General features: G+C 53.3%; 1 protein-coding gene and 1 pseudogene across 1 annotated transcript; one reads left to right on the forward strand and one right to left on the reverse strand.

The window, feature by feature from the left end:
- Positions 1-567: 567 nt before the first annotated feature.
- LOC125521091 (momilactone A synthase-like) lies at positions 568-2145 on the forward strand. Its single transcript, XM_048686141.1, has 2 exons — positions 568-706; positions 785-2145. The coding sequence occupies exons 1-2, from the start codon at positions 678-680 to the stop codon at positions 1680-1682; spliced, it is 927 nt and encodes a 308-aa protein (XP_048542098.1). The 5' UTR covers positions 568-677; the 3' UTR covers positions 1683-2145.
- Positions 2146-15462: 13317 nt separating this feature from the next.
- Positions 15463-16360, reverse strand: LOC125525637 (annotated as a pseudogene).
- Between the last annotated feature and the right edge of the window lie 415 nt (positions 16361-16775).

A 16775-nucleotide genomic window follows, 5' to 3' on the forward strand; every position in this document is an offset into this window, starting at 1 on the left:
AGAAAAAAAAAGAAAAAAAGGGCCAACAAAGACGCAAGCAGGGATACAGCCCCCTAGTCTGGCTCGGCGGAGGCTGAGGGAGGGTTGGTGCCAGGCAAAAGGCCAATGAACGGAGGCTGGAGATGAGGTCATCAATGGCGCCATGCTCCTGGGACGGCTAAACGGCTTTCACGGCTGCAGAAACCACACCATTTAAAGATCGCATCAGTAGGTCGGCACATTGAAAACCGCCCAATCACAAGTCTATTAAAAATAGTCCAAAGCGTTCACACAACGACCCAATGCCGAGTCGCCTATTGTGGCGGGACCGAGCCGAGCAGGCTGCTTGGAATTCCTCATAGAGATCCGGGAAGGTTTCCACCACTTCACTCGTTGAACTTCATATAAATATTACTCCCTCTGATCCATATTACTCCCTCTGTTCATTTTTATAAGACGCTGTAGCCATTTCAGACAGCAGTCAAAATAGTTCGATGTGTGTTGTCTGAAACGTCTTATAAAAATGAAGGGAGGGAGTACTTGTCGTTTAAACGGATATATCTCGAAGATAAGTAATATAGACGGGAGGGAGTATAAAGAACTTTTTGTGGGTCTTATAAAGATGTTTCGAGCCTTCGTTAAATTTAGTTGCCTATCGTTGTGCCAGAAAGCAGCTCACGATTTGTCCTTCGTCGAAGATGTTCCGATTAATGCGCGTCCTTTTCAGGTACGAATGTTTTTGGTGTGGTCCGGCAGCCCGCTGCTGTTCGCTGCCTTGCTCACTTGTTGTTTTCTGAGAGTGTAGCACGGCGAAGAGCGGAGCGGCCGGAAGGGCAGGAAGCCCGTCACGCCCCCTCTCCGCTTCCTCTGACTCACGGAGGTTGGCCGGGAAGGTGGCCGTGATCACCGGCGCGGCGAGCGGCATCGGGAAGGTGACCGCCGCCGAGTTCGTCCGGAACGGCGCCAAGGTCGTGCTCGCCGACGTCCAGGACAGCCTGGGCCGCGCCGTGGCCGCCGAGCTCGGCGACCCGGACACGGCCTGTTACACCCGCTGCGACGTCACGGACGAGGGGCAGGTGGCGGCCGCCGTGGACCTCGCCGTGGCGCGGCACGGCCGGCTCGACGTCATGTTCAACAACGCCGGGATCACGGGCGGCAACTACGCGGGCTCCCCCATCGAGTCCCTGGACATGGCCGACTTCGACCGCGTCATGGCCGTCAACCTCCGCGGCGTGGCCGCCGGCATCAAGCACGCGGCGCGCGCCATGGTCCCGCGCGGCGCGGGGTGCATCCTCTGCACGTCCAGCACGGCGGGCGCGCTGGGCGGGTCGGGCCCCCACGCGTACAGCGTCTCCAAGATGGCCGTCGTCGGCATGGTGCGGTCCGCGGCGGCGGAGCTGGCGGCGCGCGGCGTGAGGGTGAACGCCATCTCGCCGTACGCCATCGCGACGCCCATGGGGGTGCGCTCCGCGAGGGAGATGCTAGGCCTCCCGCCGGGGGGCGCCGGCGACGAGGAGTTGATCAGGCGGCTGTTCGACGAGGACATCAACGAGATGGGCGGCGGCGTGGTGCTGCGCGCGGAGGACGTTGCGAGGGCGGCGGTGTTCCTGACGTCCGAGGATGCCAGGTACATCACCGGGCATAATCTCATGGTCGACGGCGGGTTCTCCGTCGTGAAGCCGCTCAACGTCCCGGCCTGTTGAGGACGGCGAGAATCGTGCCGGGTTACAGGAAATTAAACACAAAATAAATCTGAAGAAAAGGAAACGGAAAATAATCCTATATGACCGGATCGTATGGGCGTAAACTGGAGACCCTCCCTGTGTGACAACTGGCAAACCGAATCTCAAAGCATCCCATCCGACATGTCCAGCCGCATGACATCTGAACAGTGTACTTGGGTCTCAGTTTTCAGAGCTCCGTGTAAATTGGTTCATTTTTCAAGTAAAACGGAATTGAGCTGCTCTGAAAGGTTGGGATTATTTGACTGAAGATGTACCTTTCTATTTGGTGTTTGGTTGAGGAGGAACATGATAGAGTAAAATCTATTTTAAGAAAAAGTGTTTCGATCAAGATGTTTTGGTTACTTCATCATCCCAACCAAATGGCATAGTCGACCTTAGATTATTGAATTATCATGTTCTACTGAATTTGGAATATTCCTCCTAACTTTGTTTCATCATCCCAACCAAATGGCATAGTCGACCTTAGATTATTGAATGATCATGTTCTACTGAACTTTATTCAAATTTAAGCACTTCGAATCTCATGGTTCTGGAACACATAGTTTACATGTCGTTAAATTGATGGAGGCGATCCACCATTAAGCATCTGAATTGTCAACTTTGAATTGGGTTGTAATTCCTTAACACGCACTTACCACTATATCTTAAGGACAATCGTAGAGCACATATGTGTCGTGACTGATTGTCAAACTCCAAAAAAACATAAAAGGTATATCGATGAAAAAAAGAGAGTAGATAAGAAATTACTTTTCTTATACTATGCAGAATTCTCCATTCTGCAACATCTGAGTTAGAAAATCATACTCGATAAACACTGACATAATATCCTACTCTAGAAATCTCTATGGTATTTGTTAAACTCCATATATTATAACACCCGGCCAAGTTAAATAAAATCACTAAAGAAGACACACAGACATGTAATCACACTGTATTGCATATGTGGTATAAGCAATAAATTGAGAAAGGTGAGATCGAAGCTGACTTGCTCCCTCCCACCTGCTCCTTCACGCCGGCGGCCACTCCCGCCCCAGCGTCCACTTTCCTCGGCGTCGGTCGCACCGGCCGCGCCGCCCAGCCCGCGGCCTCGGCCAATACCTCGTCTCCCCCACCCTCCGCCGCCGTCGGGCGCTCCCGTGAGGACAGATGGCTCGAGTCAAGCCCTTCTTCCGCCGGGTCGCCGCCCACCTACCGCCAGGTCCTCTGCCGTCCGTCATCGCCATCCCGGGCGCCCGCTCCCTCCCGTTCTCCATCCCCTGCGCCGTCGCCGACGGGCCGGGCTCCGCCGCCTGCCCCGCGCCCACCTCTCCGCTCTGAGATCTGTCGGATGCCCTTGGAGGAGGTGGACGCGCGCGTGACTTGGCAGGTGATGGCAAATCGAAAGCGGCCCCGTCCGCACGCGCAGGACAGCCGCCAGCGTGGCCCGGGCGTGCGGCCCCGCCCTAGGCCGTCTTGGCTCCGGGAGGGTGACTGTCCCCGGTGCTTGGGCTCCGGTCACCCCCTCTCCGGCTGCAGGAAGGACATCCGCTGCCATCGCTGTCGATTCTTTGGCCACAAGGCCAAGTCTTGCTCCCTCCCCCGGGCCGTTGCGTCCTCCTCCGACGGTTCCCCCCCTGAGGGAGTCCTGTTCGGATAGCCGGACTATACCTTCAGCCGGACTCCTGGACTATGAAGATACAAGACTGAAGACTTTGTCCCGTGTCCGGAAGGGACTTTCCTTGGCGTGGAAGGCAAGCTTGGCGATACGGATATTCAGATCTCCTACCATTGTAACCAACTTTGTGTAACCCTAACCCTCTCCGGTGTCTATATAAACCGGAGGGTTTTAGTCCGTCGGACAACATAGACAACAACAATCATACCATAGGCTAGCTTCTAGGGTTTAGCCTCTCTGATCTCGTGGTAGATCTACTCTTGTACTACCCATATCATCAATATTAATCAAGCAGGACATAGGATTTTACCTCCATCGAGAGGGCCCGAACCTGGGTAAAACTTCATGTCCCTTGCCTCCTGTTACCATCCGGCCTAAACGCACAGTTCGGGACCCCCTACCCGAGATCCGCCGGTTTTGACACCGACATTGGTGCTTTCATTGAGAGTTCCTCTGTGTCGTCACCATCAGGCTTGATGGCTCCTACGATCATCAATGGCGAGGCAGTCCAGGGTGAGACCTTCCTCCCCGGACAGATCTTCTTCTTCGGCGGCTTCGCACTGCGGGCCAATTCACTTGGTCATCTGGAGCAGATCGAAAGCTACGCCCCTGTCCGTCAGGTCAGATTTGGAAGTTTAAACTACACGGCTGACATCCGTGGGGACTTGATCTTCGACGGATTCGAGCCACTGCCGAGCGCGCCGCACTGTCCCGACGAGCATGATCTAGCTCTGCCGCCGAACAGTGCCCTGGCGGCCACACCCGCATCGGCTTCGACCCTTAATTCGGAGCCAACTGCGCCGATCGAGGATGGGCGGTTGGACGCCACCTTGGGGGCTGCGATCCCAACGGCGATCGAGCCAAACACCAGCCCCGCACTCCGCGAGACTCGTGACTCCGAGGAGCCGGACTCCTCTCCGGACTCCGAACCCCCCGCGCCCCTGCCAATCGAATCCGATTGGGCGCCGATCATGGAGTTTACTACCGCGGACATCTTTCAGCACTCGCCTTTCGGCACTACGGTCAGCAAGGTTGGGATTCGGACGATGGAGAAATTCAAAGCCCACCCACCACCCACTTGGTAGCCACTGTCGACGATTTAACCGACATGCTCGACTTCGACTCCGACGACATTGACGGTATGGACGCCGGTGAAGGAGACGATAAAGAACCAGCGCCTATTGAGCCTGGAGCGCCACCTCGTCATACGACGTATACATGGTGGACGCACCAAAAGATGACGACGAGGAACGGAGGGACACACTGAAGGATTGTTCCCTCGAAAAGCAGTCAAAGCGGCGACGCAAGCGCCGCCCCAAAACCCGCCTCGACAGAAATAGCGATCACACAGACCCAGCGCTGGAGCAGGGCGAACCGCTGCCGGACAACGGCAATCCGGATAATCAAACTGAACAAACAAATCCTATCAAGGATAATGGTCCGGACGGCATAACGCCGGACAGGCACCCGGAGCAGCAGAATGCCCGTAAAAGGCTTGTTGCCACCGCGAGGAGCCTTAAAAAGCAGAAGCAAAGGCTCAAGGCCGCGCAAAACACACTCCAATTCAGATGGAGCAAAATACTCAACACTGCAGCAAGGTACAGCGACAATCGCCCCTCCAAGAGCTACCCAAAGCGGAAGCTGCTACCCGAATTCGATGAGGAGGCCTCAGACCCCCCACAACCAAATATCAAAGCAGCCACCTGGTCGGATAGACGACCCCTCTACCAACACAGAACGACATTCAACGCCACTCACTATACAACACGCGACCCATGCGAGGGCTCGCACCCAAAGGACGGTGCAACAAGATCCATCTATAGACCACGCAAGCGCGCCCCAGCATACAATGCAACACAACAAACATCCGAACAACGCGGCACACCCAGCTACAGGGGTGCCGCACACCCCCTATGTTTCACCGATGAGGTGCTGGACCATGAATTTCCAGAGGGATTCAGGCCCGCAAACATAGAGGCATACGACGGAACAACAGACCCTGGGGTCTGGATTGAGGACTACATCCTTCATATCCATATGGCTCGAGGAGATGATCTCCACGCCATCAAGTACTTACCCCTCAAGCTCAAAGGGCCAGCTCGTCACTGGCTCAAAGGCCTCCCCGAAAGCTCCATTGGAAGTTGGGAAGAGCTCGAAGATGCCTTTCGGGCAAATTTTCAAGGGACTTATGTCCGACCTCCGGATGCGAATGATCTGAGTCATATAACTCAACAGCCCGGAGAGTCAGCCCGAAAGCTTTGGAATAGGTTTCTTACTAAAAAGAACCAGATTGTCGACTTTACGGACACCGAAGCCTTAGCGGCTTTCAAGCATAGCGTCCGTGACGAATGGCTCACCAGACACCTCGGCCAAAATAAGCCGAGAACGATGGCCGCATTAACAAACCTCATGACCCGCTTTTGCACGGGTGAGGACAGCTGGCTAGCCAGATGCAGCACCAGCGACCCCAGTACATCTGAAGTTAGAGATGGAAACGAGAAATCACGGCGCAACAACAATAACAAACGCCGGAATAAAGAAGACAGCACGAAGGGCATGGCAGTAAATGCCGGATTCAAAGTCTCTCGGCCAGGTCAAAAGCCGCCCCCCAAAGGCACCAGGGATAAACTGTCCAGCCTCAACAAAATTCTGGACCAAGTATGTCAGATCCATAGTACCCCTGGCAAACCTGCTAATCATACCCACAGAGAATGTTGGGTCTTCAAGCAGTCCGGCAAGCTCAACGCCGTACACAAGGGGGAGGATACACCAAGTGAAGACGAGGACGAACCTCCCTCAGCTTGGTTTTCTCTAGGAACGCGTTGAAGTTGAGGGCAACATTAGCGTGGGCCATTTGATCTACAAGACATATTGTAAAGATTTTAGACTAAGTTCATGATAATTAAGTTCATCTAATCAAATTATTAATGAACTCCCACTCAGATAGACATCCCTCTAGTCATCTAAGTGAAACATGATCCGAGTCAACTAGGCCGTGTCCGATCATCACGTGAGACGGACTAGTCAACATCGGTGAACATCTTCATGTTGATCGTATCTTCTATACGACTCATGTTCGACCTTTCGGTCTTCCATGTTCCGAGGCCATGTTCTGTACATGCTAGGCTCGTCAAGTCAACCTAAGTGTTTTGCGTGTGTAAATCTGGCTTACACCCGTTGTATTCGAACGTTAGAATCTATCACACCCGATCATCATGTGGTGCTTCGAAACAACGGACCTCGCAACGGTGCACAGTTAGGGAGAACACTTTTCTTGAAATTATTACGAGGGATCATCTTATTTAAGCTACCGTCGTTCTAAGCAAATAAGATGCAAAACATGATAAACATCACATGCAATCAAATAGTGACATGATATGGCCAATATCATTTTGCTCCTTTTGATCTCCATCTTCGGGCCATGATCATCGTCATCGCCGGCATGACACCATGATCTCCATCATCATGATCTCCATCATTGTCTTCTTGAAGTTGTCTCGTCATCTATTACTTCTACTACTAGGCTAACGCTTTAGCAATAAAGTAAAGTAATTACATGACGTTTATGTTAACACGCAGGTCATAAATAAATTAAGACAACTCCTATGGCTCCTGCCAGGTTGTCATACTCATCGACATGCAAGTCGTGATTCCTATTATAAGAACATGATCAATCTCATACATCACATATATCATTCATCACATCCTTTTGGCCATATCACATCACACGGCACATGCTGCAAAAACAAGTTAGACGTCCTCTAATTGTTGTTGCAAGTTTTTACGTGGCTGCTATAGGTTTCTAGCAAGAACCTTTCTTACCTACGCCAAAACTGCAACATGATATGCCAATTTCTATTTACCCTTCATAAGGACCCTTTTCATCGAATCCGATCCGACTAAAGTGGGAGAGACAGACACCTGCTAGCCACCTTATGCAACTAGTGCATGTCAGTCGGTGGAACCAGTCTCACGTAAGCGTACGTGTAAGGTCGGTCCGGGCCGCTTCATCCCACGATGTCGCCGAATCAAAAGATAAGACTAGTAACGGCAAGTAAATTGACAATATCGACGCCCACAACTGCTATGTGTTCTACTCGTGCATAGAAACTACGCATAGACCTAGCTCATGATGCCACTGTTGGGGAACGTAGCATAATTTTCAAATTTTCTACGCATCACCAAGATCAATCTATGGAGTCATCTAGGAACGAGGGAGAGGGGAGTGCATCTACATACCCTTGTAGATCGCGCGTGGAAGCGTTCAGAAACGGGGTTGATGGAGTCGTACTCGTCGTGATCCAAATCACCGTATGACCTAGTCGCCGAACGGACCGGCACCTCCGTGTTCAACACACGTACGGTTGGGAAGACGTCTCCTCCAACTTGATCCAGCAAGGGGGAAGGAGAGGTTGATGGGATCCAGCAGCACGACGGCGTGGTGGTGGAAGCAACGTGATCTCGGCAGGGCTTCGCCAAGCACAAGGGAGAGGAGAGGTGTCACGGGAGGGAGAGGGAGGCGCCAGGGGCTAGGGTGCGCTGCCCTCCCTCCCCCCACTATTTATAGGACCCCTAGGGGGTGCCGGCCCTAGGAGATTGCAATCTCCAAGGGGGCGGCGGCCAAGGGGGGTGGAGTGCCCCCCAAGCAAGTGGGGCGCCCCCACCCCTAGGGTTTCCAACCCTAGGTGCAGGGGAGGCCCATGGGGGGCGCACCAGCCCACTAGGGGCTGGTTCCCCTCCCACTTCAGCCCATGGGGCCCTCCGGGATAGGTGGCCCCACCCGGTGACCCCGGAACCCTTCCGGTGGTCCCGGTACAATACTGATTACCCCAAAACTTTCCGATGGCCGAAACTTGACTTCCTATATATAATCTTCACCTCCGGACCATTCCGAAACTCCTCGTGACGTCCGGGATCTCATCCGGGACTCCAACAACTTTCGGGTTAACCGTATACTAATATCTCAACAACCCTAGCATCACCGAACCTTAAGTGTGTAGACCCTATGGGTTCGGGAGACACGCAGACATGACGAGACGAACTCTCCGGTCAATAACAACAGCAGGGGATCTTAGATACCATGTTGGCTCCCACATGCTCCTCGATATCTCATCGGATGACCACGATGTCGAGGATTCAATCAATCCCGTATACAATTCCCTTTGTCAATCGTACGTTACTTGCCGAAGACTCGATCGTCGGTATAATACCCGTTCAATCTCGTTACCGGCAAGTTCACTTTACTCGTACCGTAATGCATTGATCCCGTGATCAACCATTTGGTCACATTGAGCTCATTATGATGATGCATTACCGAGTGGCCCAGAGGATACCTCTTCCGTCATAACGGAGTGACAAATCCCAGTCTGATTCGTGCCAACCCAACAGACACTTTCGGAGATACCCGTAGTGTACCTTTATAGTCACCCAGTTACGTTCGTGACATTTGGCACACCAAAGCTCCTAGGTATCCAGGAGTTGCACAATCTCATGGTCTAGGAAATGATACTTGAATTCGAAAAAGCTATAGCAAACGAACTACACGATCTTTAAGCTATGCTTAGGATTGGGTCTTGTCCATCACATCATTCTCCTAATGATGTGATCCCATTATCAGTGACATCCAATGTCCATAGTCAGGAAACCATGACTATCTTTTGATCAACGAGCTAGTCAACTAGAGGCTCACTAGGGACGTGTTGTGGTCTATGTATTCACACATGTATTACGATTTCCGGATAACACAATTATAGCATGAACAATAGACAATTATCATGAACAAAGAAATATAATAATAACTACTTTATTATTGCCTCTAGGGCATATTTCCAACAAATGTGTTACTCTATTCTTCATGAACTTAGTACTCTAGATGCAGGCAGGAGTCGGTCAATGTGTCGAGTAATAGTAGTAGATGCAGAATCGTTTTGGTCTAGTTGCCACGGACGTGATGCCTATATTTCATAATCATTGCCTTAGATACCGTCATAACTTTGTGTTTTTCTATCAATTGCTCGACAGTAATTTGTTCACCCAACGTATTATTTGCTATCTTGAGAGAAGCCTCTAGTGAAACCTAAGGCCACCGGGTCTATTTTCCATCATATAAGTTTCCGATCTACTATTTTCCACCGTATTAGTTTCCGATCTACTATTTTGCAATCTTTTACTTTCCGGTCTATAAACCAAAAAACCAAAAAATATTTACTTTATCTTTTGTTTAGTTTCATCTACCTCTATCAGATCTCAGTTTTGCAAGTGACCGTGAAGGGATTGACAACCCTTTATCCGCGTTGGGTGCACGTTGTTTGATTGTTTGTGCAAGTATTGGTGATTTGTGTGTTGTCTCCTACTAGATTGATATCTTGGTTCTCTAGCTGGGGGAAAGACTTATCTCTACTTTGCTACATCACCCTTTCCTCTTCAAGAGAAAAACCAACACAAGCTCAAGAACTAGCAGGGCCCAGTTGTGAGTTGAGAGTGGACTTGTAACTTAGATAAAAAAAGTTGAGCCCTATTTCTGAGTCGAGGGTGCACTTGCAACTTGAACAAAAGAAAAGGTCTGGCCCTATTTGTGAGTCGAGAGTGGACTTGGAACTGTGACCAAAAAAAGGTTGGGCCCTAGATACGAATCGAGGGTGCACTTCCAACTGGGACAAAAAAAGGTTGGACCCCAGTTGCGAGTCGAGGTGTGGATTTGCAGTTAGGACAAAATATGTCGGGGCCCAATTGCGATTCAAGAGTGGAATTGGAACCGTGGGGAAATGGTCGGCCCCAGTTGTGACTCGAGGATGGACTTTCAACTGGGACAAAACAAAGGTCGAACCCCAGTTGCGAGTGTAGGGCTGGACCTGCAATTAGGACAAAAATGTTGAGACCAAGTTGCGAATCGAGAGTGGAATTGCCAACCAGGAAATAAAGGTTGGGCCGAGTTGCGGCTCGAGCCCCAAAGAATTTAAATATAATTTTATTTTTCTGTATGGGTGAGTTTGTAACGACTTGCCCTGATATAGCTAATCCGGCCCTCAAACGTCTGCGGATGCTCCCGAGCGCGTCTGCGGATAGTGAGCAGTCACCTCTCAAATTTTCAATTTCACAACTGGACACCTTATTTAGCGAACCCCAAATCCATACAACCGCGGCATGCATCGCACAAGCTCTACAATCATCCATGGCTACTATATCAATACATGCCATGAGACTACCAAAAATTGGCATGATCCACATGCATAATAAATTATGGACAAAGATCGTTCATGGTTGTCCTTGCCCTCGCCCTTGCCAGCGCCCTTAGCGTCTTTGTCATGGAAGTAGAACTTCTCCGTAACGGAGATGGGGTGGTAGACTGACCTCAAGCTTCCGACAACGGCAAATCCGAGCGCCCATTGCACTGACACGATGGATTTCCATTGGATTAAATCGGAACTTGGTCAAGCGCATACACCATGGTTGATGGATTAGGGTTGGCTTAGAGTCAGATCTGATGCCCGCCTCGCCGGAGATCGCCGGAAGGGAGCTTGGGTACGGGGTGGAGTGAAGTAAAGTGGCTAGGATTAGCTCCGGGATGCGGATGCCGACGGATATATATGGGGTCAGGATGGGCCACCATGGGCCGTGTCCGACGTGGAGAACACGCCTGGACGCGCTCGGGCCTCCCATATTGATCTCAGATTAGGGATGGATATGAGGGGTGTTGATCAGCACAGACGCGTGGAGCCGATATGAGGAGCCGTTTGGGTCGGGTTTTCTTGACCGGTCAGTTACCAGACCGTCCATCCGGGCATAAACTTTCATTATGACCAGCCTAAGATCAACTCTAGCAGACCCCGTAAAATCCATGAACCCGCAAAATTCCAGCGAGTATGTGGGCTCGGCCCAATATTCCGGCCAGAACAGAGCCCACATACTCGCCCGGCCCGTAAAAAAATTTACCGCGGCCCGCAAACCGCACGCCCTGACCACTATATCTACGGGTTCGCGGCGCGTTTGCGGGTCGAAACCCTATCCCCCCGCCGCCGAGCTACGCAATTCCCCACCCCCTCTCCACATTTCTCGCCGCCGGCGACCCCCTTCCGCCTCCAGCCGCCATGTGGGGCCACATGTGGAGCTTCGGACGCAGCTCCGGCAGCAGATCCGGTGGCGGCAGCGACCCCGAGCGCGAGCGGCGCGTCCGGTCGAATGACACAAGGAAGCGCGGGGCGACGAATTGGATCAACCGCAGCCTCTTGCCACCGTCGAGCTTCCACGTCCGCGAGACGGACGGGTACGACCGTCGGCACGGCCGTACCCCGTCCTCTGCCGCGCCCTTCTCCTCCGCGGCGAGATCTTCCTACGCCGGGAGCTCCTCCTCTTCCGGCACGGGCCTTCTCCCCGTGAAGAGGGAGTGGTCGGAGGAGCCGGAGGACTTCGAGTTCGTCCCCGTCAAGGAGGAGCCCGAGGAGCTCGGCCGCCGCGGAGTCGTCGGGCCGGAGGACTTCATCGCCGATGTCGACGCGGTTGCGACCGCCATTGCCGAGCGGAGCTTACATGAGGAGGCGGAGCGCCGGCGCCACCACGAGGAGCTCGAAGACCTCGAGTTCCAGCAGGCGATCGCAGCCAACCTCGCCGCCAAGGAGAAGGACGACGAGTGGCGGCACATCCGCGAGGAGCAGAGGGCGAAGTACATCGACCTCGGCAGCTCCTGCGAGGAGGATGGAGCTCCTCCACGGTGTCGTCCATGGCGCGAGCTCGCCGCCGTGAGATCCCCACCCCTCTAGTACTAGTACCGATGTAGTATGTAGTATGAACTAGTGTTTGTAGTGTTTGATCATGTAAATATATGTAGTACATGATGAACTACTCGCGTCCACGAGGTGCAATTTCTCCCGCGAAACTGTTTTTTTCAAATTATGCAATTTTATCTACGGTTTCTGTTCGGCCGCACTCGTTCTCGACCCGTAAACGAGATCTTTGTCAAACTGCAAACATGTTTTGTGGGTCGAGATTTTGCGGGGTCTGCTAGAGTTGCTCTAATATATCTGGCCTTAGGTCTTTTCTTAAAAAACCCCCAGGATAATCCATGTATACGACGCGCGTGTGGCCGCTGAGGCCAACTCCACCGCGCGACCCCAAACGGACGTTCGGATTGGCCGGATTTTGTCCCTTTGGGGGCGCCGATGAGTTCGCCCGTGTCCGGCTTTGTCAGATGGGGCGTGCGTGGGCCCACCGCGCGGCCGCACCCCAAATCATGTCCGGGGTGGACGTGAATAAAAAAATGAAAACTAGAATGAAATAACTAAAAAAGTAAATAAACGCATTTAAAAAAACATAAAACATATATAGGGGTCGGCCACAAAACGGCCCAGTTTCCACGGCCACTTAAAATGCCCAGTTTCATAATTAACATATAAAAACAAAATAAAAAAAACTCCTCCCGCGCGCTCCTGCCGCGCCCGTCGGTGCCGTGGCCATCGCCGTCTTCACTGGCCGCCGGTGTCGTCCTCGTCGCTGACGAGGTCGACGGAGGCCGGCGGCGTCCACAAATGGGCCGGCGGTGCGTGGTAGACGGGGGCTGGCTGGACGGCCGGAGGTGCCTGCACCACCTCCTCCTGGGGCGACGCCTCCTGCTCCGGTGACCGCGGCGGAGTGGGCACCAGTTCACGCCCACGCCGGCGGCCATCTCCGGAGCAGTGCAGGACCAGCCCCACCCCTGGCCCAGCAGCTGCTGGAATGCGGCCGGCAACGCCTCCTCCGTCGGCTCCTCCGTGACGGTCGCCATCTCCGGGAAGGCAACGTCCCCGGCGGCGGAGAGGGCCATGGTCTCCTCCAGGCCGTGCCACTGCCGCTCGTCGTGCGTGTTCATGGAGTCGTCCATGACACGCTGCAGGAGACGGGCCTCCTCCTCCGCTGTCATGCGAGGAGGGGGAGGTGGCGACGGTGACGGTGAAGGCGACGGCGTGGGCGTCAAGCCGCGCACCCGGGTACGCCCCCGCTCCTGTCGTGGCCGCTACGGCCCTGTCGAGGTGCCTGCGAAGAAGGACGCGCACCTGGTGTCGTGCTCGTCACGAAACCAGGTGTCCCAGAGCCCGGAGTCGGGGGCATACCTGGGGTCGTAGAAGAGGTCGTCGGGGAGGAGGTGGCGGCGGCGCTCGATCTCCTGGTCGCGCGCACGGCCGCTCGTCGGGACCGGCGGGATCGGGACCCGGTCGGCGGACGGATGCCAGTTATTGGGGAGATGGACGTCGCTCCAAGGGAGCGGCGTCCTCATCTCCCAATAACGGCGGCAGACCGACGACCGGACGTAATGCCGGTCGCGCTCGCCGGCGGACGTGGGCGCGATGGAGAAGGCGGGCGGCGCGGGGGCCCGGCGTGGTGGCGATGGCGAGCCGCGGCGGCGTCCCGACGAGGAACCAGCCTCGCGGTCGTGCTTGCCTTTGCGGCCCATGGCAGCGGGCGGCCGGCCGGCGAGGTGTTGGCTAGGGTTTGGGACTGGGGCTGTCGGGTTTCGAGGAGGCCGCGGGATGGCGTGGGGCAGTGTGGACGACGACCCTTCGACGTGCGGATGACAGGTGGGGCCGTCCGCTCGTGTGCATTTATGTGGGCGGATGGGAGGTAGGTGGCGGTCTGCCACGCGGCCCCGACGCGGACGAGGCGCATGTCCGTTTGGTGTCCGTCACGACCCAAACCCGGCGCAAGTTTGCGCTCGAAATGGGTTAGCCCAGACACAAAACGGACAAGATGAGTCCGGGCCGCCGCATGCTGGGCCGCCTTCTTTGTCCGTTTTACCCTAAATGGACGGGGCCGGACAGGATAGGGTCGCACGGTGAAGTTGGCCTGACGCCTTGTCTATCCGAGAGACCTGCCCCGCACATCCCGCCTACGTGCCAGTGTGCTGCTGGCCGGGCATGCAGTGACACCTGCATGGCCCGGGTGGTCGTCCAGATACACTGCCGCGTACATCCTCGGCTACAAGCCAGCCAACTGCGCGCGGGGAACTGGGTCGGGTGCGTGCACCATGCATGGTGCCATGCGAGTGAAGGCGGGCGTGCGCGTTCACAACGATCAGGCTCGAGCAGCGGATGGGCAGCAAACGGCAAACGAACCGCATCCGAATAGACTTCCTTTCTCCCCTGCCGGGCAAATTTTTTTTGGGGGAATTCCGATTACCATTAAACAACTGTCGGATTACAATGGATGGATAAATCAAGAGAGGACACACGGCAAGGAACAATTGCAAAAAAACGACTCCACAAAAAGGAAGTTACAATGAAAACCCTTATATATCATTTTCCCCATAGTGTGGTCACGTACTTCGCCTTCAAATCCGCTGATCTCACAGGTGTCGCCCCAACGCCACTCCAAGCCCCAGTCCCAAACGTAGTGATAGCGGAGGCTGATGGAAGGAGAGGGCACCTACACCGCCTGATACTATGTGGTGGATCTCGCCGGAGCCTGCGGAAAGGTGGTTTGCTCCGGGGTGGGGCGGTGGGGTGCAGGGTGTTGCCAGAGCAGCGTGTGATACAACTCGGAGCTCTACATGATGTCTTGGTGTAGGTATATATTTGCCGATAATGAGTTAATGATACCCGGATTAGCAGTGACGAATCTTCGAAGAAAATGAAGGGAGTGCTCAAAGTTAATTGTGTGTAGAAAAAGTAAAAAACTCTTAATTCGCTAGTCCAAATAAAAGGTCAAAAATTTGATACGAATACTAGTAATTTTTCTTTCCCAATTTTTTGAGGGGGGGCTCGAGCCTGTCGAAGCCCCCCTGCTAGATTCGCCACTGCGGATTAGGCCAGGTGGATAAGACACATGAAGCAAAGTTGCACAATGCTCCGGTGTGCAGAGAATTTATAATGTAATAAAAGCAATTATAATCCACATTTCAGTCATGTTGAACAAATAATCCTGGATTCAGGTTACCTCCTTTGAAATGAAAGATCCAAGCCATGCTCCAAGTAAAAAAAGTATTTATATTATATACAACAATCGAGTGACACATAATTACTTACAAGTAACAAGGAAAATGGATGAATCCTCCATTCCTCACACATCACAAGAAAGAAAGCACACATGTATCTCACAGATTAAAGTATGGTGACCCTCTCAAACATCACTCTTCACCGAGGAGCTATAGCCATCCTGGTCATCATAGTATTTGGACCACAACATGATCCCTCCATATTTTCCTGTGCTCTTGATCAATGGGAGAACATCTGACTTCAGATCATCGGCTGGGATGAACCCGCTGCCGGCAGCCTGAGGTGACGCTGGGAGGCCGAGGAAGATCTGCTTTGCTGGAACTGTCAACCACTGCTTCCACGCATCGGCTAGATTGGTAGTGCTACCTGAGATATACTGGCAGGGTGCATTGTTGTAGAACTGCACCCACACATAGTCAAAGAGGCCGGTGTTGAGGGCGCCACCCACCCATGCATCAGGGAAAGGGCATTGTGGCGCGGCAGTCAGGTATACTCTCCTGCCGGAGTTGCTGTAACCTTTGAGGAACCTCGCAAGATCGTCCCAGTGTAGGGGTGTGCCACCCTCAATGTCGAAGTCGATGCCGTCGAGGACTGCATCGCCGAGAGGCCGCGAAGATGACTTACCTCCCAAGTAGTTGTTCCACAAGTACGTCGTGACATTTTTGGCGTCCTGGGCCGAGGAAAGGTAGTAGCTGCCGGCCCCGCCACCGATGGAGAGAATCACCTTGACACCACGGCTCTGACAAGACTTGATGTCGGAGCTTAGGTTCGTGCAGCCGCCGTTGGTCGGTTCGCAGTGGCCTGCCAGGTTGAGGACTGGTGGCTGGCCATTGCCAAAGGCAGCAAGGAAGGCGATGTTGACAAATTTATAGTTGTCGGTGGCACAGGTCTCCGCAAGCGTTCCCTCGTCACCATTCTGGCCCCAGTAGATGGAAATACCGCCGGCTTCCGAACCGAGGAACTGCGCCGCCACTACTACCACGACCAGCAGATTGCAGCAGGGATGATGATCTGTCAGCCATTTGTGGGGCCATCCTATTGCTTCTATTGAACTAGGAGTGTGTCTTCTGTTTTGTTGATGAATTTGAGATCGGAAGGTTGGCTTTATATAAGAGGGAACTCGTAGTGTGAAATTAATTCGTCATTCCCTGCATTGTTTATGCTCATGCCTGGCTTGTTGGGCACATAGATGAACGCATGTGAACGCATTCTGCTCGGAGCTTCGAATCAACGGCGACGGTGTTCGTGATTTTGAACCACAGCTTCAGTTATTATCTTGTTCTACTTGAACATAACGACGTGCAAGGCACCTGCATATACAGTAGTAAAATAAGAAAAGGTGACCGGGTTGTTTGAGCAAGTTGCATGCAGCTAGAAGCCATTTCAACACAAAAGGCCAAATGGAGAGGCGATCGCGATTGCACGAATCCGACGCCG

The sequence above is a fragment of the Triticum urartu genome, chromosome 7 (assembly GCF_003073215.2).
Source record: "Triticum urartu cultivar G1812 chromosome 7, Tu2.1, whole genome shotgun sequence".
NCBI classification, from domain to species: Eukaryota; Viridiplantae; Streptophyta; class Magnoliopsida; order Poales; family Poaceae; genus Triticum; species Triticum urartu.

Excerpts from the sequence above, each read along its gene's own strand:
- LOC125521091 (XM_048686141.1), top strand. The coding sequence starts at position 678 with ATGTTCCGATTAATGCGCGTCCTTTTCAG. Across the intron at positions 707-784 it reads TTAATGCGCGTCCTTTTCAG|CACGGCGAAGAGCGGAGCGG; the intron begins GTACGAATGTTT and ends CTGAGAGTGTAG.